This window comes from Opisthocomus hoazin, chromosome 2 (assembly GCF_030867145.1).
Source record: "Opisthocomus hoazin isolate bOpiHoa1 chromosome 2, bOpiHoa1.hap1, whole genome shotgun sequence".
In the NCBI taxonomy this organism is placed as follows: Eukaryota; Metazoa; Chordata; class Aves; order Opisthocomiformes; family Opisthocomidae; genus Opisthocomus; species Opisthocomus hoazin.
In genome coordinates this window covers 59,609,003-59,636,659 of record NC_134415.1, presented here as the reverse complement: position 1 = coordinate 59,636,659, position 27,657 = coordinate 59,609,003, and the positions used below count along the sequence as shown (strand labels likewise).

General features: G+C 40.6%; 2 protein-coding genes across 4 annotated transcripts in view; both read left to right on the top strand.

Moving 5' to 3' along the window:
- RGS17 (regulator of G protein signaling 17) overlaps positions 1–5,075 on the top strand; it is a 72,641-nt gene extending 67,566 nt beyond the window's left edge. For all 3 annotated transcript variants that reach the window (XM_075413820.1, XM_075413818.1, XM_075413819.1), the window contains exons 4-5: positions 890–1,124; positions 4,715–5,075. In XM_075413820.1, coding sequence (XP_075269935.1) covers positions 890–1,124; positions 4,715–4,903 — 424 coding nt within the window. In that variant the 3' untranslated portion in view covers positions 4,904–5,075. The remainder of the gene's footprint in view (positions 1–889; positions 1,125–4,714) is intronic.
- Positions 5,076–11,105: 6,030 nt separating this feature from the next.
- Positions 11,106–26,724, top strand: MTRF1L (mitochondrial translation release factor 1 like). Its single transcript, XM_075413817.1, has 7 exons — positions 11,106–11,515; positions 14,211–14,290; positions 15,166–15,349; positions 22,430–22,593; positions 23,547–23,664; positions 25,477–25,613; positions 26,064–26,724. The coding sequence occupies exons 1-7, from the start codon at positions 11,218–11,220 to the stop codon at positions 26,277–26,279; spliced, it is 1,197 nt and encodes a 398-aa protein (XP_075269932.1). The 5' UTR covers positions 11,106–11,217; the 3' UTR covers positions 26,280–26,724.
- The last annotated feature ends 933 nt before the right edge of the window (positions 26,725–27,657 follow it).

Genomic DNA, 27,657 nt, shown 5'->3' with positions numbered 1-27,657 from the left:
CTAGTAAAGTTCTTTTTTTGGATCCTGTCAGGAAGGGAAGAGTGAGCACTCAGAATTAATTTTGAAACCATATTTAATTGTTGTTAAGTAGCATGGAGTATTACATTCTCAAGCTATTCATTTGCACATTAATGGATTAGTGACACAAGTTAGTTTTCTGATAACTTATCCAGTGTGTCCACTGTTACAAGCCACAAATCGTTTCCTTCAGAAAATGGGAATAAGGCCTTTTTCCCATTCCTTCTCTGTCCAGTTTTGCCAGCAACATCTATCACATCTTGTGCCAATATATCATCATTCAGGTCAATAGCACCAAACAGAGGGAAGCTTAGCAACCCTTAGGTACAAGCACAGAGAAATATGCTAATTTAAAAGCTCTCTGAATTACTATTTTGTTGGGCTTCATTAGTATGCTCTTGGCTGCCAAGAGCCTTTTGTTTTTCTTGTCCTTCCTGAACCAAATAGTGTGGCAGCCAGTGATTGGCCAAACACCATCAGAAGCAGGCAGGGACATCAGGTGTCATCTAAACCCCTCACGAAAGAAAGTCTATTGCCAGCTCCCTGAAATCACATCTCCTTTAACTGCAGAGGCAGGAATTCAGTGCTGTTGTGGAATTTTTTATTTGAATCTGATGGCTAACAACACTAGCAGAAAACTTGTAGAAAGCCAAGTGCATGTCTCATAACATTAAACACATTTAGTGGCCTATTGACATAATGAATGCACAAGTGAAGAGTGAACAAAATTCCCCTGTCATGGCTGAAGCCTTGTTGCTTCCAGTTTTCACTCTGGACTAAAGCGCAGTTGTAAGGAGAATTTTTGGCCAAATGTATGCAAACACTGTTACAAATATAGAAGCATATTTGTAATGATACTTTGCTTTTGCAGCCAAAACCCTACTGCAGATGAAATTTTGTCTTGGGCTCAGAATTTTGACAAGATGATGAAAACACCAGCTGGGAGGAACCTTTTCCGAGAGTTTCTTCGAACAGAGTATAGTGAGGAGAACCTGCTTTTCTGGCTTGCATGTGAAGATCTAAAGAAGGAACAGAACAAGAAAGTTATTGAAGAAAAAGCAAGACTTATATATGAAGATTACATTTCTATACTATCACCAAAAGAGGTAAAGCTGTAAATGTTATATTTGCATTTTCTGTTGTTCCAGAGCAGAAATGTTATACCCTGGATTGCCAGATGGGGGTTGTAAGTCTGCCTGATCTGTCAGATGAAAGTCAGTGTGGACGTTAAATCAGGAAAGGAAGGGACAGAAAAAGTAGAGACCCACGTGCTGAGCCACTTAGCATCACTGGCCACAACGTCTCAGAGCTCTCTATAAAATGGGAATAAACGAGAAACTCCAGAAACAGAAGGGTGAGAAATGGGTATGCGTCTTCAGTAATGCCATGTGCCTGCCAGAGAGAGGAAGTGAGTAATGCAAATGAACTTCTGGAGAAAAGGCACCAAAATTAAAGAATTTAAATCAGAATCATTATAGATTTATCTGCTGGAACAGCTGGCTGGGAGAAAAATACAAATTTGCACTGGTTGTTCTTATGTGAGATCAACTAGTCCAGGAATGGAGATCACGTATTTTCTCTAATGAAAGGTACGATAATATCTAGGAACTTAAATAAAATTGTCTTCCATCTTCAAACTGAATTAGACAAATTCTGAAATTGTCTTCACCTGGAGTAAAGAAAAAGCATCCCCTATCAAAGCATTTTTTGGAATAGAGAGCTATATATAGATACAAGCACTCTAGCATAATCTTAGACCACATCATGTACCTTTAGCTCCTTTGACTTGTCTCTGTGCATTGTATCTGACTTTCTGCTCAATGGCTTTATGCTAATTTATGTTCACTGTGGACCCTGCTTGCTACATTTTGCTTCCGCACTGCTTTCAGTAACAGTTTGCAACTTCATTCATATGAATGAAGCCAACAGCAATTTATAGCTCCATTATCTTCTCTTGTGCCATAGAGTATGCTTCTGCTTAGGACTGAGATAGCTGCCAGTATAGCAAGCTAACAGCTAACAATGTGTATTTCTTAAAGTATATATATGTATCTCTAGTAGACATATATGCACTGAATGCTCCATTGTCTTTCTAAGCCAACATGCACCAGCAGTTAAAATTCAAACCATAGCTAAGTGTTGTTGGATGTAGGGGTTAACATAAACTGCTCACAAACTCGATACATTGGACAGATGCAAATGTCATCAATCCAATTGCTCCTGCTCCTACTGGAAATCTTGAGGGAAGCAAGGACTGTCTGCAATGCTTTAGAGCAGCATGGGAGCTGAAAAGTTCTTGTTTGTCCCAACATCCCGTTCCAGATGTTACCTTTGGCACAGGAGTTGAAGTATTTAGCATCACTTGTTCAGTGATGAAGTTACTGAGGCAGGAGGTTTTTGTGTTCTAAACAAATACCTTGCATATATCTGTTTAACAAGGAAATAAATTCAGTAATTCCAACTTGTTTTGCCATTTGCCTTTAGTGAGTCACTGAAAAACTGCAATGTGAATTAACAGAACCATAATTAATTTTTTTTCCATTCTATAGCTGCAACTAACTTTTACTACATTCAGTGGCCAATAAAAGCCCCTCCATCCTACCAAATTTGAGATTTTTATCCCAGCCATTATATTTGATAGTGAACAATCAATTAGGTAGGTGGATAAACTGGTTTTGCTAAGGGACATGCCTGTGTCTATGCACGTGCATGTGTGTCAGGGGAATTGCCTATATCATTAGTGTGTCATTTCTGTGCTACAGAAATGCAATGATCTAAGACTGAAATCTATTCAAGTAAATTCCAAAGACACGTGGCTTGCAACACTGCTTATCAAAACTACCACAACGCTGCACCCCTGCACGCTCTTTTGTCTAAAAGCTGGTAGTCGCTGGCCGAGCAGCCCCGTCAGTCTGTTCATTCCTGCTGTGCAGCCCAGCCTGCTTGCACAGCTTCGTTAGCTGGGCAAGGAGTTCAACCAGAAGAATGCCTGGGTTGAAAAACAGCCCAGAAAAGACATGCAACTTCGAGGCGGATTGAGTAGTTAGCGTAGCTAGCTGTGAGGCTGCCCAGACAGCCCTGCCAGCGCTGGACAGGGCAGGGGAGGCCACTCGTGGCAGCTGCAGCAGGACCCCTGCCCTTGTGGCAGCTGCAGCAGGACTCCTGCCCTTGTGGCAGCTGCAGCAGGACCCCTGCCCACGCGAAGGGCCGGCATGCAGCACGGGCCACGTGCAGGCGAAGCACCAGCACTCAGCTGCAGAGTGTGCATCAAGCAGGCGAGATGGACATTCTGCAGTGATAGCTCACTTGAGCAATAGGTGCGGTTCGCTAGCAGGCAGCAGGCAACAGTTTACTCACAGTTAGGCTGCATGGCAGTTGTGCCTTGTGGCCAACAACCGAGTAACAGCGTATCTTGCAGGAGAAAGAGCTTGGCTGCTGTGGCAGTAACATACTCCGTGTGCCAACAAACCAGAAATGCCGGATTCTACAGTTGGTACTGAAGATGTAATGAAAATGTGTATTTACCCCTCACTACCACACCGTACCATACCATGCCGGGCCATAGCACTGTATTTCAAAGACTTTGTTTCACCACATATGCAAATACACAAGCTCACACATCCGCACACGTTCTGAGTTTTCATGTCTGTTAGCATCCTTCACCTATCACGGTACGTGGAGCTTTCCAGAGTTGAACTCCATCCTTCAGACACTATGAATATCTGTTTATGTGGTTGCAGAGTTGTCGGGTCAGACTGCAACCTGGTGTAAATCACAGTGGCTTAACTGATCTATACTTGGTATTCTTTATTCAGTGTTTTAGCATTTTTCTTCTCAGCTGAGTAAACCCTTGCTGGCCCCAGTGGGCTTCCCTGCTACTGCCATTTCATCTAATCCAGAAGGCATTAATTTTACTGTTTTTAGAGCACTTTGTGGATAAGCTGGACATTCACTCAAACTTCTAAATGATATTCTAAAATCATCTGTGCATTCATCCCAAGCATAATATGCCCTTTTCTGCCTAGGCACAGGAGTTCCTTACAAATGGAAAGTAAACGAGAAGCTAAAATTGGAATTTGCTAACAATTTCAGTGTGGACATATGATATCCTGAAAATCACCAGCTGTTAAAGGGTCTTGAAAAGAAGAACAAATCTGAAATAGTTAATACTAACAGGGAGATTAACATGATAAAAATGACAAAAAATTCTGGTGCAAGTAACAAGTGTAGTGTCAGAAAAAAATAGGGAAAAAATCTGTAGGGCAGCCAGATGAAAATGCTGAATAGAAAGCTTCTAAAGATTTAACCACAAATGGCCGGGGGTGGGGGGAGGAAGTTTCAGCTCTCTGAATGAGAGTAAGTCAACATTAATTTGAAAGAAATAATTTTAAATAAGTAATTTTTTCTAAGGTAAAAGAGCCTATTTTGAGAAATCCAGGTTAATGCAGAGCTTTATTTATTTGCATTGTATTTATTCTGTTATACAGCTGCACTTCATCTTACAGATCTTAAGATGGATGCAAAGACCAAGTCAAAACTGAAACAGAGTCGATCGTCTCAGTCTGTTAATTGTGTGGTGGCTCTGAAAGAAACTGATAAACTTGGCATGTTCTGTGGAGCCTTGTGAAATAAAGACACGCATACGCAGCCTTTCTGATATTGCTGTTTAATATTAGTCTGTTCTCATCTTCTTCAGGTTAGTCTCGATTCCCGGGTGAGAGAAGTGATCAACAGAAACTTGTTGGATCCCAGCCCTCACATGTATGAAGATGCCCAACTCCAGATATACACCCTAATGCACAGAGACTCTTTTCCAAGGTTTTTGAACTCTCAGATTTATAAGTCTCTCGTTGAAAGTATTACAGGCTCTACTTCTGAAACTTAGTTTCAATTCTCAGACAAAAAAAATTGACTTTTTTGGGGTGGGTGGGATGGAAGAAAAGTAGTTTAATAACATCTGGAGCTGGGTTCCTGGAGAACTACAGTTTAGCACTACTCAGGCTACTGTGAAGAAAACAAATACATATTATGGTCTCTGTCTACATTTTTACCAAGGTCCTCCTTGCTCGAGATGGCGTGGGAGGGGAACAATGGATTTGCCAAAATACATTTGTTTCACACTCCTTTCACTCTACTGCAGTCAAGATTGCAATGATGTACCTGTAGTTTTATGAACAGTCTCCTTGTGTATCCTCACACTGCATGTGCAAGGTAAAACTGCTTCACTTACCACTTAGTTGTGGCAATATTTAATCCAATAACATAAATTATATCTGTATTTAAGAATTTTTTTCGTGCAATACAGTCTTATGGTACATAGAAACAATTGCAGCAAACCAGAAAGAGGCTTGCATTTTTTAACATCACTAACTGAAAAAAGCCAATTTTTAAGGTGTAGCATTACTCAACATGCTCTACTGAGTACAATACACTGACTTTTTGAAGCCAATATTTCTGTACAGAAAAAAAGAGCTATTTATCACTGTTTATTTAAAATAAATCAAGCGGAGGATTCCTCTGGTTGTTCACTGCCAAAACTGTGGCATTTTCATTACAGAGTTTGCAATGTCAAAAAAAAAAAAAGAAGGGAAAAAAAAAGCACAAACCACTTAAAGGGATCTGTATCTGGGTGACACAATCTATGCGCTGATATTGTTTAATTGTTAAAAGAACAAAGATTTTCAATGTACATTTCAGATGTCAGATACTGTAATTGATTTATTAAAGACTGGCTATCCAGTTCTAACACTGTTGTATAATGTTATGTACTTCAGCAAAAAAAAAAAAAAAAAAAAAAAAAAGCTTGATAATTTAGTTTTTTGAATAAAGAAATTTAATAAAAGATTGCCTACATGTAGCATTTTAGAGCATTTTAGAACATTTTGATGAATTGCATCTGTCCTGTAAGATTTTTTCTTTGAAAGCTAAATCCAGTAAAAAATGTTTTTAAACAAAGTAATGTTTTACAAGGTGGCAGGTTAAAGAAGTCTTATCTTAGCTTCTAGCCTCATTGATTTTGAGTAACTCCTTGAAAACAAGGGGTTTGGAGAGTAATATTAAACCAAACTTCAAGGGCTCCTAAACCTACAGTCCTTACCCAAGCAAAATGCCTACGGAAACGCAACGGGTGTCTTTCCTGGGTAAAGAATCCTGTACTGAGCCCTTAATCAGAGCTAAGGCAGCACGGCACTCCCATCGCATAGCTGCCATGGTGTTTTTAATAGGTATTTGCTTGGCATTTTTATCAAAAAAAGTCCATTTTTAGGATGCATTTTGATGTTTAAAGAGACAGTGACTCAGAACTTAAAAAAACACCTCTTCATACCTACCATGTACAAGCAAAATGAGCATTAGCATCCCTCACAAACTGCTAAATATATACCAAGAAATGGCTTTGAATACTTGTTAAATATATATATATGTATGTATGTGTATATATATATATTTAATACTGGTAACTCTGGTCTTATACTAAGGCTTGAGAGGCAAGGTTCTTCTCACTCACACAGGACTAAACATGGCATAAGCCCATTGCTTTCGATGGGACTGGAAGGTCTGGCAGTTGCATCCTTGAGTGGCATCCAGCCCCAACACACTTGGCTCCCAGTAACCACCCAGTTACTCCTTGCAGGCAGCCTCCGGTGCCGGCTCTCGCTGGAGCCGCTGCCGCCCAGGCACGTCTGCTGCTGTACAGTAACTGGTAGGATGCAGGTCTTAGTTTATTTTCTGGGGCTTACTTTTTTCCTTTGTTTTACTACCTCTCATTTTTTAATTTATTGAACATGCTTCAAATAGCAAGTCTGGGGAATTTTTTAATCATTCTTTTTACTTGAAACCTGTGTGCTTTTTTTGGATATATATACAAACAATTTAACGAACTGTTTCTTAAACTCATTTGGTTTTGTAATTTATATAGAATTCAGGAGATGATTAAAAGGGCTATTCTCTATTCCCTATGCAAATATTTTAACTGTTGTAGTGTTTGACAAAATGGGATCTAGAAAAAAATCTGCAAAGTGGAAAACAAATCTGTTTACAGTGGCGTTGCTGACTATCCTACCATATTCAGCACTTTTAAATAATGTTATTTATGAAAATGTAGTTTAAAATGCAAGACAAAATATTTATAAATGTTTCTTTTAATAAATACCTGTTTTGTCTGAAAGTGTTATTGTGTTATGACAACTTTATTCATGTTGGTTAGCTACTTACCATTATGAATAAAATATTCAATTATTATACTGATAGAATAATAGCTATGATGTTTACAAATCCTGAGGGGGGAAAATTCAGTGAGAAAGGACTGCCTCCTTCTACTGTGAAATACTGTTAGAAAAAGGAATTTTTCTGTTTTTTTTCTTAATTGGAATTTAACTATGGTCCTACGTATGTCTAGTATCATTTGATTACAGTTATATTTACTGTGGTACTAAACATATAGAGCATCATATATGTATATATTTACGTAGCGTAATTTCAAGTTTGTTGGTGTTTGAGGCACAATACATTTAGTCCACACATCTAAACAATGTGTAAGAGACAAAACTGCATGCATAAGTCTTTACAAATGTAGACATGAATATTCTTAATGTTACTATTTGACGGTGACCTGCGAGTCATAAGCTATCTTTATAAGATATTTCACACAGGTAGAAGTTCTTGTCAACACAGACAAGTCATCCTTTCAAGGACAGTTTTAAAGCTAAATGTGTGGGCCCTAAAATATTATCTTGATTTCTAGCATAAGATTCCAAAATCTGTATTTGGAAACTGTTACATCATTTCAAAAAATATTACACCAATCTTCAGTGTAATACCGCAATGAAATCACGTTCAAAATTTCATGTCTTAAAACCTCTATTTGGAGGGATTTAAAAATTGAACATAATACGTTGAGTTTCTTTCTTGGAGCAAATGCTCATATTGAAATGATTAATATACGTTTCATCTTACCAGTTTGGGTTTCCCAAATTTTTTATTAAAAAATTGATATTGTCCAAATGGACACAAATCATGCCATAACATGATCTCATTGCCTATCATACAGTTCTTTGAACACAAATTGTAAAACAGTTGAGCTATTAAACTGATTTATTGTGCATGCAGTGTACAATACACTTTGAAAAACTGCCTAAATACACTTATTCTATAGCCTGGAATAAAACAAGTATGCATTTAACCTGTATTTCAGTTTTTCATGAGAATGTATATAGCAAATGCACTACAGAGAGTGAGTTATGTTTTTATCATTTTTGCCCAGTGTTTAATGTTTTCTGTTAAACAGGGCCTAATGCTCAATAGCCACAAATAAGAAGAGCACTCGGGTACACTCCTAAGACCACTAGGTTTCAAAGAAATTAAATATATATTGTATTGTGCATGTGTTCAACTTAGCTGTTTACAGTCAACTTTCAAATAACTGAGCTGAAAGCAGTTTGGGATACCCAGGATAAAACAAAACAACACACAACATCGAGAGTATTCAAATTAGATTTGAGGCATATACGGTATGAAGGAGATTGAAAGTATGATGGAGAAAAGACAGGTCAGTGATGCAGGCGGCTGGGCTGCGTGTTTACCAGCTGAGACCAGGCAGCACGGTGCCGTGGAAGCGTGGCCACAGCACTTCCAGGTCCGCAGCCCGTCACCTGTGGAGTCCACGTAATCCATTTGCAGGACAACACAGACTGGACACAAACCAGACTTAAGCTAGTAATAGCCCTGTTTTAAATGACAGCCATGCTAAAGTGTCTGCTAGGCTGTGGTCTAAACCAAACAGTTAAAGGAGATGGACACTCTACCTCAAACAGCCAGGGTGTAAGCTGTCACCTGATGCCAAACTTGCTCCCCTAGGCAGCAAATTCGATCACAGGGAGCATCTGCCTGTGGAACCAGTACCTGAAAAAGGTGGGAGGCTCTTTTGGTGAGAGCAGCTTGCTGGACTGACCGCGCTTGAGACCGCTCCGGAACAGGCAGCTTCTCCATGCAGTAAGTGCTTGTGAAAGCCATTTAGCATAAGTATTCCACAATACCAATTCAAAAGCAATCAAAGCTGGTACAAGAAAGTCTCTGAACTTCAGCGGCTCTCTACACCACAAGGAGCAAAGCTCGCACCTCTAAAACGCCTGTGAGCCTGCTCCCGGCAGCGTTAACCTGGCCAACAGCAGCCTGAGTCCTTCCCAAATCCAACAGAGCAAAAATTGAAGGTTGCATACAGACAGACAGCTGCAATGTCTGCACTGAGTCGATTTGAACCATGTCTAACTACCAACTTCAAAACAGGGATTTTCTCAGCCCATAATGTTGTTATTTATGGAGAGAATCAAGAGTATCCCTGTAACACATCCTGGGACATGGCTGCAGTGACAAAGGTCCAGTCCTGTTCACCTATAGCCTGAGTACGTTTGCAGTGACAAAACATCAGCCCCCTTCACATAGGTCCTGAATACTTCTGCCAGCAGTAGAAGTGACGTTTGTGGGATGAAAGAACAAAGCAATAATGGTGCCAAAATCAGATGGAAAAAAACAGGCATAAACATTGTCTGCATACTACTTTAACGTTATACCAAAAGCCAGATTTTGTCCCTTCGTTTATCCATAAACTCACCCTGTGGGAATTCATCCTTCCAATTTAAATCAGGGATACAATTCAGGTGATTCAAAGGCTGACCATCATTCATGGACTCACACTACTCTCTTATGTTCTCAAAAGCTTTACATGAAATCCCCCTTACTCTAAATTTCCTGAGTTCTGCATACTTCTCTCATAAGCATGATTCACGCAGCCATTAAGACTCTCATAATTTCTTTCATTGTTACAGAACACCAAAATATTTGATCTATTAAATGCATAAATTTGATAATTTACCCTTCTGAAAGAAGGCTTCAGGGAGCTTCAGGGCAGGCAGCAGCGAGTGCAAGGGAAGCTTTCGGAGGGTGAGATCTCAGAAGCAGCAGCCTGGGCTGTTTATCAGCGCCAGACTAGCCACACAGACCGTACATTCTCCACAAACCTCTTCGAGTGTGATTTTACCCATAAATTATTGCTACAGTGCATTTTGCCAATGAACCTTATTCACAGTGGTGCATTTACAATCACAGGAAAATTTGTTTATCCAACCATACATTTTAATGTTTAATATTATGAATAATAGATTCTCACGTTGAGCATATTGCCTTTGGATTTCCACAATGGAACAGAACCTCCAGGTTTTCATTTCTGGTTACCAAAACTACTTAGGTGTGCAAGAATTACTCTTGCTTTTGATATTACATGCATGAAAAAAAACAATTTACTAATGTATCATACGGAAGTTGCTGTTATTCCAGCAGCGTAATTTAGTTGTAAAGTGTGATTACCTAGTTCTGTCAAGACAAGGACAGAAGAACAGCAAAGACTTGACTTTGACCCCTCCAATGACTGTCACATAAAATAATGCCTAGTAGAGTTTTATGGATAGTTATCATTTTTATAATAAAGTATATTCTTCAAACTGTTTCGAGTTTAGCCAAGAATCTCATTAATGTTCTCTGAACCAACGCTACTCTGCCACCCTGTCCGCACCCTCTCCTCTAAATTCCTGATCTCGCACCCGCTTTCGCTGCGGAGGCATCCGCCCACCGGCATTTGCGGCTTCCCCCTCCTCCTCCTCAGGGTATTTTAATTCTGCAGATTTATTCCGAACAAATGCCGCAGGGCGGCAGTCGCCACACCGCCCCGGCGACGGCCTCGGTACCCCCGCTGCCCCCCCTCGCAGACGCCCGCCTTTAAGCTTGCGGTAGGGAGGATTTGGCGAGCTTCGGGGGCTTTTTTTTCTGTGGTGTATTTTTTTTGTCAGAATGAATAAAAAAACCGCACCCAACCGCCACCGCGCGCGCTGCACCCCGCAGCGACCCCGCCGGCCAAAAGCGCCGTCACCGGGAGGCGGGCCCCTCGCCGCCCGGCCCCGCCCCTTGGCCCGCCCTGCCAGCGCTGGCCAATCGGAACGCGCCCTCCCCAGGGCACAGCCCCGCCTAACGGAGGCAGCCGAACCCCTTCGTCCGTTTCCGCCAGCGGAGCCCCGATGATTTCCGACCGCGCCCGAAATCAGAGCCGAGCCTCTTCGGCAGCTTCCGGAAACCCGGAAGGGAGGCGGACGAGCGCGTTCGGGTGTCCCCGCCAGGGGCAGGGCTGGCGAAGGAAGGGCGCCCGAGCCGGGCATGCGGCTGCTCTCGCGAGCTCTCCGCGCGGCCCAACGCCGCCGGGCCGCCGCGCTGCCCCCTCGAAGCCCTCGAGCAGCCCCGGTCGGGGCCTGCGCGGCGGGGACGCGCCCGCTGCAGCCGCGCCGCGGGCTGAGCGCCCGGCCCGGCTTAGACGAGCTGTTCGTCGCCCCCTCCTTGCGGCGCCTGCTGGAGGCGCGGGCGCGGGGCGGGGCGGGCCCGGAGCTGGCGGCGCGGATCCAGCGGCTGCGCCTCAAGGAGCAGGAGCTGCGCGAGACGCGGGAGCTGGCGCGGCAAGGTGCGGGGCGTGGCGGGCTGCGAGGGGCGGGGCGGACGGGGGGGTGCCCCGCGGCGCCTCTCGGGGGCGGGGCGTGGTTTGCAGATGCCGACGCGATTGGGGGGGAGCGCCCCCAGGGGGAGGGCGGAGGCGGCCACGCGGCGCTGCGCACCTGTGAGGGTGCCGGCTGCGCGTGCGGGAGGGGCGAGAGGGCGGTGAAAGGCGGGAAGAGTTAAAAACCCCGCGCCCAGGGGCCTGGGGGCTGCTGGCACTTTAAGGGAGAGCAGCGTGGTGGCGTCTGTTTCATATGGAATAAAGACATGAATTAGGGGTAGAAAAGTTTTCATTTTTTTAGTTTTCGTCTTTTTATTAGTTTCCGTTTGTTTTTTTAGTGTTCATTTCTTTAGTTATTTAGTTTAGGCGGCCAGGCCTGCATCCATCTCAGCAGCCACGGACCTCAGTGTCCGCTTGTGCTGCCTCCACGCTATGGGGTAACTTCGTGTTGCATAGGTGCACGGTTTTAGAGTCATCAAATGGCAAATATTTTTTACCCTGAATCAAACTCTGTTTCGGTAGCGGCTAGAAACCAAAATGCGGGAAAGCAGGTGAAGGTTCGCAAGGTCGTTCAAATGGAGGTTCCCGAGATCATTCGACACTCGTTGCTTCTCTGGGTGCTGCCTGGGGAAGAGTGTTAACCGCAGCAGTTGGTTGTTTCAGCTGATGGAGACGACAGGCACTGCCCGAAAGCAAATGGTCGTTTTTTTGTTTCTGTTCATTCTCTTCCCGCTTCAGATTGGAAAAGGAGAAATGGTTCCTTTGACCACATTAATCAATGACCCAAAGTAGCTGCGTGAGATGGAATGGGGAGGGGGGGGTTCTTCCCTCCCTTGCAGAATCTGCTGAAGAAGCCAGTGGCATCAAAACCAGGTTTAGAACTTCAGCAAAGTGAAGGAATTGCAAGGGCTTAGTCAATAACTTTGAGCACCTTTGGAGTTCATGCTTAAAAATACTTGTATATATTATTTTAAACTGATTTTAGAGCTTATATTGCATTTGCACCTCAAAGTATTCAACTGCTTTTCACTAGACTATTTAATTGTATAAGTGCATTATGAATAGCTGGTTTGGTTTGAATTCCTTACCTGTTATCCTTCCTTCTTTTAGCATTAATGACTAGTCCTTGGTCAGTCAGTAGTTATTGTAAAGAAAGGCAGATTGTTGGAGTCAAGTTTAGATGTTTAATGAGTTACAGTTAGTCAGCTAGTCAACCGTGCCTGCTCTTAGCCAGCTGTAGGTAAAGTATGCTTGTTTAAACCAATTTAAGCATTATTATATTTTAATTTCCTTATAGAATTGATTAGGATGGAGGGGAGGGGGTTTAGTTCACCAATATCAAACTTAAACTGTAAAGTCAAAATGTTTCATTTAAAATTGTGCTAGGCTAAATGCAGTTAAGGTGTGAAAAGGTGTGGCTTTATTGTAAAGAGTGCACCTCTTGTCTTGGCTGAATGCGTTTAAAAGCTTGCTGTACACAGAACAAAGAAGTGTAGCATCTTTCTTTTTCTTCTCTTGCTGCTGACTGTGCAGTTCTGTGTCCCTGTGCCCGCCTCAGTCCCCACTCTCTCATTGTGTGTACCGTTTTCTCCTTTTTGCAGTAATATATTTTTTTTCTGGATGAGATGAATCAGTGCAGATCAGAGGCTGCTTAAGGTGTTGATTTTTTTTGGGGGGGTGGGAGGGAGGGGGGTGACATTTGATGTTGACTGGAAAAAAAGGAACATTTTAAAGTATCAAAACTGTAGTACAGAAAAACAAGTCTTAATTGTAAAGCACTAGTGTTGATCAGTTAAGTAACACATTAAAATTACAAGTTCCTCTTATTATGCAAGAGTTCTTCAATACCTTTGTTTTTAGTGATGTGTTAGAAGTTTTGCAGCTGTTCTGGAAGAAATTGACAGAGATAAAATACTTGAGATTACTACTGCCATCTTCAAATTTTTGCATACAGTGATAGGAGTAACAGTCCTTTTAATGAAGAGTGTCAATTGTAGGGCTGCTGTGTTCTTTAAATCCCTGAAGTTCTTGTCACAGTGAAATACAGAAAGCAATTTCTTAGAATCCCAGAATGGCTGAGGTGAGGAGGGACCTCTGGAGATGGTCCAGCCCAGCAGGACTGTGTCCAGGCAGGGTTTGAATATCCCCATGGATGGAGACTCCACAGCCACTGTGGGCAACCTGTGCTGCTGTTTGACCACTAGCACAGCAATTCCTGGGTGTGTTTGGTTGAGATGGTTTTTTTGTTTATTTGTTTTTAATGTTTGAGTGGAACTTCTGGTATTTCAGATTTCCTGTGTTTCATAGGACCACCAGCACAGCAATTCCTGGTTTTTTTTTCGGTTGGGTTGGGGTTTTTTGTTTGTTTGTTTTTAATGTTTAAGTGGAACTTCTGGCATTTCAGATTTTCCTATGTTTCATACCTGAACAAAATCAGAAAACACACTTAATATGTACTGTTCATCTTTGTTACAGGTCATATTAGTCATCTCATTTTCTGACAGGTTTGGTGTGTTGGGAAATTTTTGCGTGGTGGGTTGTTTTTTTGTTTTGTTTTGGGTTTTTTTTGTAGAGTAAGTTCTTCATGTGGTTATTTTTCAAAAGGTTTTCTGACAGTGGCACTGATATAAGTCTGAAGATTAACCATACTCAAATATTCCAGATGAGAGCGAAGATTTCCGTAAGCTTGCAGAAAGGGAGATCACCTCCTGTGAAGAAGAGGTAGCTGAACTGAAACACCAGGTTAGATCCCCCTTTAAAGCCTCTGTTTCCTTGCCTTTACTAAATTAACAAAGCCAAATTGTCTCCTCATCAAAATAAGATGTATACAATAAACTCTTCTCCTCCTCCCCTCCCTGCCAGTTATAATCCTCAGCTAGTGTCTGTTATCTAAGGAAAATGAAAAATGCAGATGGTATAGAGACATCCTGTAAGTAAGTACCTACTTGTATCTGAAATTCTTTGCATCAATAAATCTTTATCATTAAGTGCTATAGTTTATCTTGTCGGAGTATACATTTATAGGATATCCAGCTTTTTATCTATTGGAAACATTAAACTTGTATAGTGCCACACACACTGGTGGTTTTTTAACAAATGGTTTAATACTATGTAACTACTTTAGACTGTTACCTTCTATAGGTTCTACATAGTATCTATGTTATTTGACATAAAAATAGTGATCTTTAAAAAACAAACTGTTACATATTCTTAATGTTACTGGTGACCTACAAGCTGATACTATCACATTCTTTGCTGCTTCCACAACAATACAACAGTCACTGTATAAATATTTTTTGTAGATATTTATGATTTTGCCAAAAGAAGTAGTCACCTGTGGAAAGAAACATCGTGTAATGCTAGTAAAAGAAGATGATTAAAAAGCCTTTTCAAATCATTCAGAATTTTGATCCAGCCTGTAAAGTTGTGGTATAGTTTTTTGGTTCTAGTGTATTTTTCTTCTATAGATCGATATAAGGCTGGCTCTGGGCAACCAACCAGCCAGTGCAGGAGAACACAGCCTACGTTGATGATGGACTTGCATGGTGTTTTACGCTATCTCAGTTGTGGCTGGCAGCATTGGAGGGAAGTCTTAGCTGGGTTTCTTGTTTTCACAGATAGTGTTGCTTTTGATTCCTGCAGAAGAAACAGACAAGAGTGATCTTGTCATGGAAGTAACTGCTGGAGTTGGAGGGCAGGAAGCCATGCTGTTCACCTCGGAGATATTTGATATGTATCAACGCTATGCTGCCTATAAAAAGTGGAAATTTGAAGTATTAGAATACTTCCCCAGTGAAATAGGTCAGTAATGAAAATACTTAATCTCTGTAACTTTTTAATTTAAGTTGAAACACTCATTTATATGACACTTGAATTTCCTGACTACAGGAAGCTAATTTGCACTAACTTAATTTTAGAAGCGGAAGATTGCTTGAATGTCTGAGTACAATTTTCCTCAGCTCCTGTATTTGAGAATGAAATTCCATTTCAGAAGTACTAACAAAACACTAAAGTGCTAAAAAATAGAACTTGTCTTGCAGTACTTTTGAAAAGTAGAAATGAAACTAAGTGCTTGGCGGAAGGAAATTCAGAAAGTGATGCAGATATGTTGCATTAGCTTTATTTTTTTTACAAGTACAGGTTACACATACTTTTTATTTGGATGTGCTGTTCTAGTTAATTACTTAATTGCTTCTCATGTTTATAGATCAGTTTGGTGTCCACTTGAAAGTCTGTTTATTATTATGGATCCATTGGCAGAGAGAGATCAGTATAATTAAAACTATTCTTGAGGTTTAATCTAAACCTTCTTGAATTTATCTGAAATAATGTCATCTGATGATTTGTATAAGGAAATGGCATGTTTGGATATATCTCATCTGTAACAGTTAATCAATGAGCAAGGTGGGGGAATTGTTGAGACTTTGAGAGGAGAGATAAGAGATCTAACTATTTATGAAAGTATTTAACTAAAATTTCACAGGTAATTAGTGTAACAGCTTGATGCCAGTAAAAGGAGATGTTTCTCCTTTCTCCCTCCCTAGTGCCTTTCTGCCTGTCTGAGCAGTCCTACTTTTTTTTTTTTTCTGACTGTTGTGATGTCCTCACTTCAGCTGGCAAAGAGTTTGTTTTTTTACGACTGGGATAGTTTTTTACCTAGTTGATGTGTCAAGTCAGTTCTCATGAGCCCTAGAGCTAGCGTAAGATAAGCAGCAACATGAGGGTGAATGCAGGGAGGTGGAAAAACTGGATCTTCTCTTGCGATGATGAGCTTCGAAGTTGGTTCCTTGCATCTCTTGGAACAGTGTCTTTGCAAAGATGGTGATTGGTAGGTTTACATAACAAACAGAGGCAGTGGCACTAGCTAATTAATTAATCCTAGCTTAATCCAGTTAGTGTATAAAGTTGTTTCAGACAGGTTGTGAAACTTTACCTGTACTCACACTTTCATCAGTGTTTTTCCTTTTTCAGTGAAAATTTGGAGTAGAAATGGGAAGAGCTAGTATGTGAAGTTATGCAATCTGTCAGAAAAACTCTAATCTCTCTTCAGCCAACAATAACAATGCAGAAGTTTTTAGCAAGCTTTGAGAAATGTGAAGCATCTTCTAATGCTTCTTCTGTTTACTTATGCCGTATTTTGCACTCTGTGATATTTTCAGGTATCTTGAACATTTTCAGTTTCAACTGTGTAGAAATTTACAAAACAAAAATATCCACAGCTCTCCTAATTGAGCTTCTCATGTCTGTGAGCTACTTTATCCTTCTAACGAGGGCCTCTCACTGTTACATACTGAGGGATTAAAGGAAGGTTCAAAAATTGGACTGCATGGGAGAATACAGTTGGATGTCACTGTAAAACTTGAAAATCCAGGTACAGGCTTGCTTGATTTGTTGTCTGTATTCATGCTTCAAAAAAGGGAGGCCCGTGCATTCACCTGTCAGATATGCAGATACTATTTAATTTATTATGAATCTCACACATCTGGTTTCTTAAAATCTTTAATAGTATTTGATTTTAAAAAGTGTTATCTGTAATATGTTCAAATAACTTTCTTTAGAGTTCTTAGCAGGTGGCTTATTTCTGGTTGATGAACGTGAACTCGGGTTTTCACAGTATTGGAATCTCCATCTAGAGTGGCTGCTGTTGATTCAATTAATATACTTTTTTTTAAAATTTCATGAGACTTGAATTCAGTATTGTCTACTATCTAGATTTGTTATTAATAATAAACTTTTTTTATGGGCAAGAGGTCATTTGTCAAGTAAACTGTTGGCACAGTTCCCATGAAAGTAGGGACAAGAAGAAGCTTCATGTTACAGCGCAGCTTGTTGCTGAAAGAGGAAAGTCATGTTCATCCCCATTCGTGACCATGCAAACACTTTGCCAGGAGCTGTGCCAGTTCAGCCTACAAAGCCAACAGAAATCTGTCAACTTTTTTTTTTCTTTACAAGAAAACTGAATAAGCGTGGTGCAGGTTAGATGGGTGTAAACAGTATGGGGTAAAGGTCTGGGTCTTTTTTGTTTCATATACTAGAGGAAGAGGAGAGTTACCCTTTCCATTGAGGCAAGACTTAGGTGGTGTGAACCCCAGCAGTCACATATAACTTCACCTTCAGAGCACGGTTCCACCCTCAGCTCAGACAAGGGCTGTCCCACCTTCCAGCCAGCTGCCAGCCTTATGTTCCTTCTCTCTCTCAGCTCCAGGAATTTTAAGGCCACAGTGCTAATTGGATCAATCCACGGATTTGGCTTAAAACTTTTTGTTGTTATTGGATAGTTTTAGGTCAGGTCTTCTGACTCGACTTGCAGTCCTGTGATTGCAGGGGAAAGGGAGTGATGCTTGACTACCCTTTTGGTGAAAACTCAGTCCTTGGACAAGGAGCCCATGCCCTCAGAGGCATTCTTCCTAATGTCTTAAATGGGAAATTGAAGTAAAATGTTAACCCAGTGTATATCTAGCCATATTTTCTCTTTGAAACCGCTACTTTTTTAATGGATATATATATTTTAAAATATTTATTCTTGCTGAGGGCTTGCCTGTGCAATGATAGGAATATTTAGGAAGGTAAGATGTAAATTTAGAGGAAAAAATAAAGGCATCCTTATCCTTTGTCAGCCTCTTGCAGTGTGTTTTCTGACCTTACTTGCATGACTGCACAGTATCAAAATGGAGGAGCTGGAAATAAGCTGGGAGGTAGGGGCACTGCCGATGACATGGCCACTGAAAGGTGTGTTCTCCCATCTGAGCCCTCTCGTTCAAAGTGTCTGTGCTGACTAAAGACAGATAAGGATGCTTACTGGTGATGCTAGGCTGTTGCATCCCATCCACACTCCATTTTTATGGACTGCATGAGCAAAAGCAAGGTCCCGTGTTCAAATGTTGAACTCCTTCATTTCAGAGATCTCCAGCATTTGGCTGAAATCTGAATGTGAGCATGTGTGAACAAGGTAAATGTTAAGCAAAGCTGCAGTTAAGAACTAATTTCAATCTACTCTTAACTGACTTTATTGACCTACCCCAAGGAATGCCACTGTACAGAAATAGCACGTTCAAGATTTAGTGCACACATTAAAGCACAAACTCACATGTCATTTATCCACAGTCTCTCCCCCTGCAGTGGCCGGCAAAGACACAGATATAGGACTTTGTGTCAATCGAGCTATAAGATGCCACATAAAAAACAAGTGCGAACTCTCACCCTTGTTCTGTGCCCACCAGCTTTCAGGATAGAGAGCGACATTTTAACTGAAAGGATCAAGCACATAGTAAGAGCTAACTATATTTGACAGGCCTATGACACGTCTGCCTGGGTAAAGGGTTTGTTGAGATTTCATTGCATTTGGCTGCATTTCGTATTAAACCTGTGTTGCTACTAGTTGATTTGAAGCGGTATGACCTAAATACTTGTCTTTTGAACCAGTTTGTTGGTCATCTCATGCTAAGCACTATGGTGCCACAGGCACACTGTTACCACCGCAAATTTAAAACTCTCCTGAGCGTGTTACAGATGTGGCTGCAGCTCAGACAGACAGACTGTACCCATGGTATATATATTAATAACAGAAGAAGTGAGGGAGGCAAGACAGAACATTAGCTTTTGCAGTGAACTGCTTGTCACGTAATTAATACTTGTCAGTAGTGCCGTAGCCTTGTGGACGTTCACATTATTTTCACTCCTGACGTGGCCTGGCTTCTTCCTCATGTGCAGATGTTGCTTGTGATTTTTTTAATACTTTCTTTTTTATGTAAAGGAAAAGGTCAGTTTTCCTGAACTACAGTCATTATTTTAGGTTATATAAGATTCTTTTAGAGAATCATCATCTTTTAGAGACTCTTTTAGAGAACCATCATCTTTGAGAGGTCCTGGAGGACAGGAGAGATGCCCGAGGACTGGAGAAAGGCCAATGTCACTCCAATTATCAAAAAGGGCAAAAAGGAGGACCCAGGGAACTACAGGCCGGTCAGCCTCACCTCCATCCCGGGAAAGGTGATGGAGTAGCTTATTCTGGAGGTCATCAACAAGCAAGTGGAGGAAAAGAAGGTTATCAGGAGTAGTCATCATGGATTCACCAAGGGGAAATCATGCCTGACCAATCTGATAGCTTTCTACAATGACATGACTAGCTGGGTAGATGAGGGGAGAGCCGTGGATGTTGTCTACCTCGACTTCAGCAAGGCTTTCGACACAGTCTCCCATAATACCCTCCTAGGGAAGCTCAGGAAGTGTGGGCTGGATCAGTGGTCAGTGAGGTGGATTGAGAACTGGCTGAATGGTAGAACTCAGAGGGTTGTCGTCAGCAGCGCTGAGTCTAGTTGGAGGCCTGTAACTAGTGGTGTCCCCCAGGGGTCAGTACTGGGCCCAGCCTTGTTTAACTTCATCAACGACCTGGATGAAGAGTTAGAATGTACCCTCAGCAAGTTTGCTGATGACACCAAACTGGGAGGAGTGGTGGATACACCAGAAGGCTGTGCTGCCATTCAGTGTGACCTGGACAGGCTGGAAAGTTGGGCAGAGAGGAACCTGATGAAGTTCAACAAAGGCAAATGCAGGGTCCTGCACCTGGGGAGGAACAACCCCATGCATCAGTACAGGCTTGGGGTGGACCTGCTGGAGAGCAGCTCTGTGGGGAGGAACCTGGGTGTCCTGGTGAATGACAAGTTGACTATGAGCCAGCAGTGTGCCCTGGCTGCCAAGAAGGTCAATGGCATTCTGGGGTGCATTAGGAGGAGTGTGGCCAGCAGGTCGAGGGAGGTTCTCCTTCCCCTCTACACTGCCCTAGTGAGGCCTCATCTGGAGTACTCTGTCCAGTTCTGGGCTCCCCAGTTCAAAAAAGATGAAGAGCTACTGGAGAGAGTCCAGCGGAGGGCTACGAGGATGGTGAGGGGACTGGAACATCTCACCTACGAGGAGAGGCTGAGGGAGCTGGGCTTGTTTAGCCTGAAGAAGAGAAGGCTGCGAGGGGACCTAATATATACTTACAAATATCTGAAGGGTGGGTGTCAGGAGGATGGGGCCAAGCTCTTTTCAGTGGTGCCCAGCGACAGGACAAGGGGCAATGGGCACAAACTGAGGCACAGGAAGTTCCGTCTGAACATGAGGAAGAACTTCTTCCCTCTGAGGGTGACGGAGCACTGGAACAGGCTGCCCAGGGAGGTTGTGGAGTCTCCTTCTCTGGAGATATTCAAGACCCGCCTGGACAAGGTCCTCTACAGCCTACTGTAGGTGACCCTGCTTCGGCAGGGGGGTTGGACTGGATGACCCACAGAGGTCCCTTCCAACCCCTAACATTCTGTGATTCTGTAAAGAAGAAATCTTTTGTTCATTTGAATAGCGTTTGCATAGCAGTAGAAAGATTTCACAGTACCTATTAGAATGACACTTACTGATCTAAACTGAGGATCTTTACACATATTCTTTTCGTTAAACTACATGCTTTATGGTCAGGTTTATTCTAAACATGACAGATTTGTCTTATAGAAATGAAAGTAGATAATGGCTATAAATTAAACCAGCAAAGCACTAGGTATGTTGAACTGTGCATTTGAATCGAAGTGGTACAGATTTGTACAAGTAGGAGCAAAATTTTAAAAGTCAGAAGGAGAAAAATGAGGTGAAAGAAAAAGGAAGAGGCAGTTTAGGCTATTTTCCACAAATGTAACTGTAAAAGGAAATACGTTTTAGTAAAGTTATGAGGTGATGTTAAATTTCTGTAGAATAAACATGTTTGCAAACTTTCCTTGTGGAGGTGAGAAATCTGGCCAATGATTTTCTCCTGCTCTGCACGGCACCTTCAGATTTGACATAGTCTTCATTTACCCTTTTTAAAAAGCTGCTATCTTGTGCCTATTGTTGATTTCCTTAGTCTAGAGATAGCTTAAAACAGTATTTCTGAGAAGTACATGCCTTTTCTTTTCCTCGGCTGTGGTTTTATGTTGCAAGACTTCAGCAGCAATACTCTTTCAAGGCCACCTATCTCCTCCTTCATCATTCCCTTGGCACACCATGCCCTGTGCTGAGAATGGGATCTGGGAACTGAGCTGGATTAAAAATCAAAACAGGTGAAAAATTACATCAATTTGTAGTGCCATCAGTTCCCTGATCCTTCACACAGTTACACTGGCACGACTGAAGGGTTTGCACACTAGCAAACAAGGAACAGCAAGAATGCCATAAACTAGTGTTGCAACAAACTCTTTCTGTCATGAAAACATGATTGTATTGGGCTTGACTTCCAAGCTCCAACTGTTCAATGCTAGTTTTTAGTACATTGCTGTCGAATGTTTTGGTGGAGTTATGGGTAAGAGGGGGAGGAGCTGGAGTTCTGCTAACTCTAAGGGAGTAGAAGATTAAAACGAACTGAGAGAGCAAAGACGAGGCATGGGTAGGATGCACAGAGGAGGATAGATGAGTATGAATAATACTCATCCTTTAGCTAAAGAGTGGAGGTTTTTCTCATTGAATGATAAGGTTCTGACCTAACAATAAAAATATTGATGTAGTTTCTGGAGGTAGCTTTCAAAATTTGATCCTTATGTAAAACTACCGGTGTTAGAGTTCTGCTGTGGTTTATGGGTTTATGTGTACATGTATGTACATGGTTCATAGACAATCTTTTTATGTACGTAAAGTAATTAAATTGGGCTCTATAAAAAAGAATTTGACAATCCTTTACTTGAGATAGTGTGTGAGCATGTGTAGCTGACTTAGTTTTTAAGAGTTTTCCTTGCATTTTCAGTATTATTCTGCCTAAGTATTTAAATAGTAAACTCATAATTTTAAGAAACAAATAACAATGATGTCAAAATACACTGTTTTAAATGTAACAGTGTAGTACGGGCAATGCAACAGCTTTACAACTGTTTTTCTTCTGTATTTAAGGTGGCCTAAGACATGCGGTTGCCAGTATAGCCGGCCTTGAGGCTTACAAGTACATGAAATTTGAAGGAGGAGTGCATCGTGTTCAGCGGGTGCCAAAGACAGAAAAACAAGGACGAATTCACACCAGCACAATGACTGTTGCAATATTACCCCAACCCACTGAGGTTATTTATCTTTTAGTATATTTATCTTTTAGTATAACAGACTTTACCACGAGCTACGTTTTTACATGCCATATTGCTGATACCCAAGTGTTTTCTGTCTCTTGTTATTCTCTCATAGTGATTTTCTTTTATCTTAGTTTTAAACTAAGTCATATTTCTTTATTAATTTTTGTGTAGGGGGTGAAATAAAGAATTTCTGGATTTCCTCATAATCCTGATCTCATGAAAGTCACTGGCAGTTCACTATAACTTGAAAATTCACTGTAACCATCTTGAATGTTTTGTGGAAAACTTTACATTTTTTTACAAAGTAACAAAAGACGGAGTTAGTTTACAGAGCTCATAGAGATTTCTTTTAGCACCTCCTTCTCCCCATTTTTGTAGTATCCTCACTTTCCCCTTCCAGAATGTACGGGTGATAATTCATTCTTGCCATATTTGCTTGGTTAAAAAAAACTGGCTAAGAGTTAAAGTTGTGTTTTGATCTTTGTTTCATGTTGACCTAGTAAATTGTCAAAGATGTTACTCCTTCGTATTCTTGCCCGAAGTTTTCCACTCCTTCCTCCTAGAGACCATTGGCCCATTCCAGAGCCAGCAAAGGGAATACATTCCATTTTATGTGAAAGCCATCTGGCCAAGTTCAGATATTGGTCAACTCTGCTGGAAGAGGGTGCAGAGCTTTCAGAAGAGGGGGAAGATTAATGCTAAGGGATGGTTATGCCTTAAGCTGCTATTTGTCTGATTTCCCCGCTTCCATCATGTTGCATTCCAGTCTGGCTGCGAACATTTGTTAGTGTTTTTATAAATGGATATGAGGTACGACTCATGAACTTCAGAAAGTTTGATCTTGCCTGAATGCCTTATACAATAAACCAACTATGCATATTTGACGTCTGTCTAGAAAGAAACAACATATACGTGTGTTTTTTTGTTTTTTTTGTCTCCCTTGACAGATGAGGCTGCAAATTAATCCGAAAGATCTACGAATAGAAACAAAGCGAGCTAGCGGAGCCGGAGGCCAGCATGTCAATACCACAGACAGTGCTGTACGAATACTTCATATTCCAACAGGTGCTTCATTTTTCCCTTAGTACAAGATCTACATGGCAAAGCTGCTGTCAGAGTTTCTTCTGAAACAACGGTTTTATTTTCAAACCTAGACAGCAGCGGAGCAGAGTTTTTGTATAATTTTCATGTGTGCTTATAGTATTCCAAAGGCAGTGTCCTTTGCCCACCCCAGTTCGTAATGGTGAAGACTACTGGCTTCAGTAGGTAAGCCATCTATTTTGCCATTAAGCATGACAGTCTAAAAGCGTGCAGATCAGTTTCCATGAAAAAGTTATATTTAAGCTTTCGAATAATCAAAAAGAAACTGAAAAACAGAGTAGGTTAAAACCTGACGATTTGCCGTTTCTTGACTAGTCTCTGAAAGAGAGATGGCTCTATTTCTGTATGAAAATGTTGCTTTTAATTGCAGAGTGTACTCAGGATGCCAGCTTCCACTGGTCTGCTGGCTCCTTTCCCGTAGATTACGTGCAGAATTAGGAGGCCCATCCCCAGCGCTCAGGTTAGGAAATGTAGGAGGGATAAGATACACCCTCAAGTGCTACCTGATTTTAGCTATTGTATCTTTTTTTTATTGCCATTTCTAAGCTTTTTACTTCCTTTCGAACAATCCACAACAGCTGCCTTGACTTTCATTGCTTTTTAACTTTTCCTCTTCTCTACCACAAACATTACTTAGGCTTTGCAGCCTTAGGGTAATCCTGAGTGCTCTTTATCTTCACCTATCCAGATTTCTGCCACCTATTTCTTAAGGTTTATTGAAGACATTAATTCGTCCTACTCTTGTTGCATCACCTCGCTAAAGAGAAGATAAACAGTGGAGATGGTAGAATTCTGTTCAAGCTATGGCGACAAAAAGATACTCCAGATCAAAAAAGTTCTGGATTGCCTGCATCTTTTAAAAAACCTCTAAAACCAACAAACAATCGTAGTTTTTGCTGAAGGCAAAAGTGTTTGTTATAGAAATCTTAAAATGTATTTCAGATTTTTTGTGGTTATGCATCACAGATGGTTCATAGGGGTTTTTATATCTCACCGTATCTCCTGACTTTTTCCTATTCCACCTTTCCCATCTTCCTTCCTATTGATCTCTCTTCATCTCTTTTCCTTTACAAATGTCCTGTTACTTCTTCTATTTCTCTCATCCTAACTGTTTATAAATCTTCATTGAAACCCAAAAAGTTGTTTGTAAACAAGTCTTTCATAAAGTAGTACTATGTAATCTTATAAAAGTATACTGTAATCTTAACAGAGTTCCTTAAAATAAATCCAAATAACAGCTTAGCTTGTGCCATCTTCTTCCTGTATTTCTTCTCCCTACTCCCTTCTTAGACAGTTCACTTGTCATCTTAACTTCAGTCGTATGTTCTGGGGGGAGGAACCACACTGTTTTTTTTTTTAAATAGTGCCCACTTTTGTGTGTTCTGATCATATTCTATATACTCACTATCTTCTGTATTTTACTGCTCCTTAAACCCTAAATTTCCTAGAACTGCGGCCAAAAATTACAGGTATTAAAGGTGTCTTCTGTAAGCCAGATCACATCACATATCTTTTGTTTCATTATCTACCTGTTGTCCAACATACCAAATCAAATTCTTATCATGTGGCTTAAAGCACCTGTACAACTCCGCCTGCAGTTCTCTCCCAGAATGTATCATCAGACATTAATAAGCCTGGACTTTTACATTCCTAGTTAAAAGTATGTATTGAAGAAAGAAACAGCTTACTGTAACATGATAAAAATCTTATAGAAATTGCAAAACCCTTTGAGTATGTGTTACTGTTAAGTGTTAAATGTCATGATATTTTTGGCAGGGATCATGTCTGAATGTCAGCAAGAAAGATCTCAGATTAGAAACAAAGAGAAGGCTATGCAAATGCTATGTGCTAAACTGTACAACGCCAAACTGGAAGAAGAAACCAAAAAGAGAAACAGCGTTCGAAAGATTCAAGTAAGTTTTACTTAGTCAAGATATAATTCTGTACAAGCGTATGTTCTTGGGGTAACCCCTGTCTTGACTTGCAAATAGTAGATGGAAACATAAAGGAACAGGAGCCCAGGAAGGACTTCTACTAGGCAAAAAAATTACACTCTACTGCAGCAATAAAGGTTGTATATAAGCCAGACAAAATTTCAGTAGTGTGTAAATCGTAGAGAACTAGTGAAACAGACTGGATTATAGCATGAAGAAGCAGAATAGTATTAGAAAAAGACACAGTAAAATTGTTCTTTTACATATTTGAGAACAATTGTGGCAACTACTGAGCTGGTCTAAGTACTGTATAACAAATTTTGGATAACCACAGAAGGAAGACAAAGCTTTGGCTTTAGATGCTTAATCAGTATTTCGTCCTTTCTATAAAAGGACGATGATGATAAATTGATTCTTCTTGTTTGACAGATTGGGACTAAAGGAAGATCGGAGAAGATCAGAACATACAACTTTCCGCAGGACCGGATTACTGACCACAGGATAAGCAGATCAGTGCATCATATTGAGAGTTTCATGCTAGGGGAAGAAATGCTAGATGAAATGATACAAACTCTGAGAGAATATGCTGACTATGAATCTTTAATGGAAATTATTGCAGAAAATGAAAAAAGTAATCTATCCTGAACGTTGCTTTTTGTCAGTCCATTACAACAGATGTAGACACTTGTCTGCAAAGGAACTTCTCGGTGCATCACCCAGAAAATGCAACTGCTTTTCGGATCGTGAAGGACACCAGTACTTGTTTCCTCATGACCGATACACAGTTTTCTTGCTCGCTGAGTAAAAGACTTTATTACCTTCATGTGAGACATTATTGCTGCAGCAGTCCGCTTAAAAAGTACATTTACTGGGCCAGATGTAACTGCACTTTTTAACTTTCTCCACTGAGAAGATACTGATACACCACTCTCGAAAGGTACGCGTTAAAAATGACCTATTTCTAGTTCCAGTTTTGTTTTAAACAACAGTTTAAATATCAGTACAGTGTCAAATAAATTGAGATAACAAAAAAATACTATTTTGTTTGAGTGATTGGAAGAAAGTGATAAATAAATGACCCCACTACTAATCTGCTTATTTGTTAATAATGCATTTACACTTTGACTCCTTCTGCCCATGCCACATGTACCTCGTTCATGTTTTCATGGCCTTCTGGCCCTTATTAATAAACACAAAAAATTGTTTAGGAAAATCCCTTGTTCCAGGAAAAAAGAAAAAAAAAGCTGTGGCAGCAAGTGACAAGTTACATGAATTATTTTTAAAAATAATATTTCCGTTTTTGAAGGAATCATTACAATATCGTTTGGCTGATATCTCAGTCTCCATTTGGCTTCAGTTCAGTTTCTCCTTGATGTTTTTTAATTGACTCTCCAGTTTATTGACTTTGTAAAGGTTACATAATATGAAGGGCATCTTACTGTTTTTATTTATTTAACAGCATCTTAAAACATTTGGTCTGTGAAAGCAAAGTAAACCTTTTGCCTTTCTAGTCTACTGATATATGTGCATGTTTATACCTAGGGGTAAAGAAGTCTTTTCACCTTTATTTCAGACTACACTTTACAATCCCAAATACATTCCGGGATACAAAACCTGCAGCTTCCATGCTACATTAACCCGTCATGCATTGTACCTAAGCACGTGTGTATACACACACGGAATGTATTTGAAATATAAATACCAATTAACACGAAATCGGAACCTAAGGAAAAATGTTACCACGAATATAGGGGTGTTTACTTTCAATTAAAATTAGTGTAAGAAATTAGAATAGGAATAAAGTAAGTATGCTACAGATAGCTTACAGAAATGCATTATTTAAACATTGCATACAGAAATCTATTGATTATTATCAGTATATTATCTTCTTTTATTACATTGAGACTGCAGTTCGAACCAATGCATGTCAAAATCCACGTATAATCGTTTAATACCTTTAACAGCTTTGTTTTGTGGGAAATACTGCACGGTAACTGTGATTAAGTTCCAAATTTTTAATTAA

Coding starts and splice junctions, on each gene's coding strand:
- MTRF1L (XM_075413817.1), top strand. CDS start 11,218: ATGCGGCTGCTCTCGCGAGCTCTCCGCGCGGCCCAACGCCGCCGGGCC. Junction 15,350..22,429: donor ATACTTCCCCAGTGAAATAG/GTCAGTAATGAA, acceptor TCTGTATTTAAG/GTGGCCTAAGACATGCGGTT. Junction 22,594..23,546: donor TATTACCCCAACCCACTGAG/GTTATTTATCTT, acceptor CTCCCTTGACAG/ATGAGGCTGCAAATTAATCC.